General features: G+C 43.5%; 1 protein-coding gene across 1 annotated transcript; it reads left to right on the top strand.

The window, feature by feature from the left end:
* Nucleotides 1-759: 759 nt before the first annotated feature.
* LOC124020523 (actin, non-muscle 6.2) lies at nucleotides 760-5,054 on the top strand. Its single transcript, XM_046335760.1, has 6 exons — nucleotides 760-905; nucleotides 1,390-1,516; nucleotides 2,825-3,064; nucleotides 3,324-3,762; nucleotides 4,186-4,367; nucleotides 4,570-5,054. The coding sequence occupies exons 2-6, from the start codon at nucleotides 1,391-1,393 to the stop codon at nucleotides 4,711-4,713; spliced, it is 1,131 nt and encodes a 376-aa protein (XP_046191716.1). The 5' UTR covers nucleotides 760-905; nucleotide 1,390; the 3' UTR covers nucleotides 4,714-5,054.
* The last annotated feature ends 276 nt before the right edge of the window (nucleotides 5,055-5,330 follow it).

Here is a 5,330-nt window from a genome sequence, read left to right as displayed (position 1 = left end):
ACAGACAGTACAGGCCTCTCACACATTGAGTTTCTTTTTTACAAGAATTGCCTTCTACTAGCCTGTATTTCGGGAGCAATTATACCTGATTTTTACCCAAAGGCAGCCCAATTCTGATATTTTGCCCAATTATTGGTATTTTGACCAATCAGATCAGAATTAGGCTGCCTGTGTATACTAGGTGCTTTGAGGTTGCATTGTAAAGTACTGAATAACTAAACACAGGTCACGTATTTGACATGGTCTAATATGTATTTGATTAATGTCTACAGACTATGAAGGGCAGCATAACCCACCTATGCTTGTCTCTCGTCAAACTTTCGATGCAACACTCTGGTCCAGGGTGCGCAGATATGATGCATGACACGCAGCTGATCTTTCAAAATAATAGTTTGGGAAACATTTATTTAACAAAACAAAACAATCAAGTCATGTTCATAAATTACGAAGGGATGGAGCACGTAGAGGTATTACATTTGATCGCGCACTATCGGCTACTTTTGTCTCACTACAATATGATCGCCCCAGACCTCTTTTCCCCAGACCTCTTCTTTGTTGTCTTTTCCACAATGTGGATTCACTTGATATTGGGTTAGCCTGCTAACACATTCAACGACGTTGCTTACATTTCCAAATGATATTGAATTTCAATTACCCAAAATATCGTCTACCATGTGAATGACAACGGTCGGTCACGTCCACGGTAAAACACCTCCCAATCCAATCCGGTGTCTTTTTTTGAAAACAATGCCCATATTTGGTGTGAGCAGGTGAACGCGAAGGCGGAGGATGAGACACGGTTGTGGAGAAAAGGAGGTATATAGTCTCCTGCTGAAATGTGGACGCTACACTTCATTGAAGACATCATTCCCGGATTCTTGAAGAGAAAGCATCCTAACTGACAGGTAAGAAAACGCCACTATCTCGACGTTTGAGAAAGCCAATCTGAAATGTGGAGTTGTATCGTTAAATGTGTTCTAGCAATGGTTAAAATCACTTCATTTGAAATACAGCTTTGCTTGGATTTGTCTGTGAATACGTGTTTGAGCTGTTGGGATCGGAGCCAAATATTGAGAAATACTAAATTACTGATTGTAATTCTTTGCTTTGTTCCAAATGATTGTATTTGGTTCAATTCCACAGTTTTTACAATGTCTGCTAGTAGACTAGTTCTCTTTAAGTCAGTGGTTAAACATTTTTAACTAATTGTTAGGAATTACAGTTGACTATGGTCTTATGTCGACACTTACTAATGAGGACCTCTAATTTGTCACATTTATACTGTAGTAATTGGTGGTCTGTATTGATGATATACCGAAACCCAGAAAATGGTATGGCTTTGTTCTTGCTTTTTAGGCCTTGATTCATTAATCCTCTGTTTTTTTACAGAATGGCTGAAGATGAAATTGCTGCACTGGTGGTTGACAATGGTTCAGGCATGTGCAAGGCTGGTTTTGCAGGGGATGATGCTCCCCGTGCTGTCTTCCCCTCCATTGTTGGAAGACCCAGACATCAGGTTGGAACCATACTGGGCTCTTGGATATTGGATTCACTTAATACAGGCTATACTTTTATACACAAACTATATGTGGACACTTCTTCAAATTAGTGGATTTGGCTGTTTCATCCACATGTTGTCAGTAGAAGGGCCTTAAAGCTCTGACTTTCAATGTGGCACTGTCCTAGAATGCCACCTTTCCAACAAGTCAGTTTGTCAAATTTCTGCCCTGCTGGAGCTGCCCTGGTCAACTGTAAGTGCTTTTATCGTGAAGTGGAAACATCTAGGAGCAACAATGGCTCAGCTGTGAAGTGGTAGGCCACACAAGCTCACAGAATGGGACTGCTGAAGCATGTAAAAATTGTCTGACCTTGGTTGCAACACTCCCTACCGAGTTTCAAACTGCCCCTGGAAGCAGTTTGACGGAGGCCAGGAGAAGGCTACCTGCCCGAATGTAGTGTAAACTAAAGTTTGGAGGAATAATGGTCTGTGGCTGTTTTTCATGTTTCAGGCTAGGCCGCTTAATTCCATTAATGGGACATATTAACGCTACAGCATACAATGACATTCTGGATGATTCTGTGCTCTTGTCTTTGTGGCAACAGTTTGGGTGAAGACCATTTCCTGTTTCAGCATGACAATACTCCTGTGCACAAAGCGAGGCCCATACAGAAATGGTCTGTGGATTGTATGGAAGAACTTGACTGGCCTGCTCAGAGCCTGGACCTCAACCCCATCGACCACTTTTGTGATGAAGTGGAACACTGACTGTGAGTCAGGCCTCTTTGCTCAACATCAGTGCCTGACTTCACTAATGCTCTTGTGGCTGCATGGAAGCAATTCCCCACAGCATTGTTCAAACATCTAGTGGAAAGCCTTCTCAGATGAGTGGAGGCTATTATAGCAGCAAAGGAGGGGACCAACTCTACATTAATACCCCTGATTTTGGAATTTAGATGTTTGAGAATGTGTATAGTTACAGTAATGTTCTCTATCTCCTATATTTGACTTTGGGATATTTTGAAGAGTCTATACAGAACTCTTCCTTCTGGGGGTGCTCTTGAGCCAAGAGGTCCACTAAATGGACAAATATTGGCCAGAAATGGCCTCATTAAAAAAGAAAAGGACACCCCTCCCCAAACCCACTAACAAAAGCATAATGTATTGTTAGCCTAAAGATTGATTTCATGAGTTAAGAAATTGACTGTGCTGTTTATGTGAAACATACAGGCAACTCAAGCCAACATTTGAAAACAACTTCTGTAGTGTAAATTGAGTTTATGCGTAGTGCAGGGACAAAGTGTAACGTAATGTCTCTTTCCCCAGGGTGTGATGGTGGGCATGGGACAGAAGGACAGCTACGTGGGAGATGAGGCCCAGAGCAAGAGGGGCATCCTGACTCTGAAGTACCCCATCGAGCACGGCATTGTTACCAACTGGGACGACATGGAGAAGATCTGGCATCACACCTTCTACAATGAGCTGCGTGTGGCCCCTGAAGAGCATCCCGTCCTGCTCACAGAGGCCCCACTCAACCCCAAAGCCAACAGGGAGAAGATGACCCAGGTAAGTGGGGGCATTACGTTTTTTACAAATAAACACTGTGGCAGTAGTAAAACTCAGCCATTTTATTTACATGGACTCCTCATCCACCAGCAGAATGTAGAGTAGTTTCACATCAGGGTTACTCTATTCACCTTGCCTGAGGGTAGGTATTTATTAGTGGTGGGCCTCACATTCTTAGCAGTATTTGTAGGTGTTTAAAACACCCTTTTTATAAAGAGTCTCTCACAGTCCTAATTCCCACCTTCTATTCTTCCACCAGATCATGTTTGAGACCTTCAACAGCCCAGCCATGTATGTAGGTATCCAGGCCGTGCTTTCTTTGTACGCATCTGGTCGCACCACAGGAATCGTGATGGATTCCGGGGATGGCGTTAGCCACACTGTGCCCATCTACGAGGGCTACGCTCTTCCCCACGCCATCCTGCGTCTGGACCTGGCCGGACGCGACCTCACAGACTACCTGATGAAGATCCTGACTGAGCGTGGTTACAGCTTCACCACCACGGCCGAGAGGGAGATTGTGCGCGACATCAAGGAGAAGCTGGCCTACGTGGCGCTGGACTTTGAGCAGGAGATGAATACCTCTGCCTCCAGTTCCTCTCTGGAGAAGAGCTACGAGCTGCCTGATGGACAGGTCATCACTATCGGCAACGAGCGCTTCCGGTGCCCTGAGACCATGTTCCAGCCGTCCTTCATTGGTGAGATGTTTTTCTGTGTCTTTAAAGAGGAACTTCAGCTAAAAAATGTCTTTGTTAAAAGCCATTTGTTTATGGCTGGCAACTGTAGTAATTCTAGTCCTGAAGATACACCCTCTGTTATTTATTGATATGACTATTCATAAGCACTAAACAGCCAACTTTCTGGCTTTTTTAAAATGTATTTTTTATAAATCAGCGGACAAATGTTCCATTTGGCCACTGGAGTCGCTCTTTAATACATGTACAAATGTTCTTGTCTAGACAATGTTACTCAGCTTAGTGACAGTCATTCACCACTATACAGTCCTCTGGAGCTTCTTGCCAGTTGCGTGTTCACTGACCTCATTAAAAGAGCCATACTTGTAGGCCTGTTAATTTCTGTTCCTGGGGCTGCCATTGACATGTACATGCTTGCTTTTGTAGGAATGGAAAGCACTGGAGTGCATGAGACCACCTACAACTCTATCATGAAGTGTGATGTGGACATCAGGAAAGACCTGTATGCCAACACTGTTCTCTCTGGTGGAACCACTATGTTCCCTGGCATCGCTGATAGAATGCAGAAGGAGATCAGTGGCTTGGCACCTCCTACTATGAAGATTAAGGTGGGCATTCACGTGTTTCTGACTTTTAGCCCATGGGCATTCAGTGTGGCATCTCTCGACTAGCCTTATTTTTTTCTCATGTGAAGTTTTTGGCTTCCCAAATACTTTCATCAGAAATCTAATATATGACTGTATTCTGTACTAAAACCACTTTAGATCTCCCTGTTTTACTAATGAATATGTTCATATCGCTTGTTGCCAGATCATCGCCCCTCCCGAGCGTAAATACTCTGTGTGGATTGGCGGTTCCATCCTGGCCTCTCTCTCCACCTTCCAACAGATGTGGATTTCCAAGCAGGAATACGAGGAATCCGGCCCGTCTATCGTCCACCGCAAATGTTTCTAAAGCCTTGACTCTTAACCTCGGTGTTACTCCTTTCAGGGAGTCTGTTATTTCAGATGACTCTCCTGTCCAGAAGCCAACACCTTGCCCCTGTCCCCTAAGCATTTGTGTGGCTCTAAAATGATCAGATGAGTAGCAGTGACTTCCACCTATCCTAACCGGTAGAGAGAAAGCCATATTGTTTCAGTTCTACATGGTGTCCTGGGGGGGGAGTGACAGGGTGGTTTCTGGGTAGGCTCAGTGTTAGTGTTGTGACATTCTGCCTTGTGTTGTATTGTTACTATTAGTCTTGTATGTAACATCTGCTACTGGGCCATTTTGAATAAAAGTTCACTGTAATGTGATACTCTGTGTAGTCTATTTGCAACATTAAGTCTTGTAATGTGTTTGACACTTCTTTTTTTTTAAATGTACTGATCATTTCAGGGAATGATGTGATTTGTAAACACACTTAATGTATTTGTCATTAGCTGGAACCCACTGCAGGTTAAATCAAATGGGTTTTCTCATTGTTACATCTTCTTGGTGAACCTCATGTTTATTGCTTCATCTCTCAGATCTATGGGATGTGCTGGCCAGATGACATCCTTTCATCTCAGTATAGATGAAGGCAAGGTGAA

This window comes from Oncorhynchus gorbuscha, unplaced genomic scaffold, assembly GCF_021184085.1.
Source record: "Oncorhynchus gorbuscha isolate QuinsamMale2020 ecotype Even-year unplaced genomic scaffold, OgorEven_v1.0 Un_scaffold_844, whole genome shotgun sequence".
Taxonomy (NCBI): domain Eukaryota; kingdom Metazoa; phylum Chordata; class Actinopteri; order Salmoniformes; family Salmonidae; genus Oncorhynchus; species Oncorhynchus gorbuscha.
Note: the sequence above shows the minus strand (reverse complement) of the source record. Positions and strands in the feature narration are given on the sequence as shown.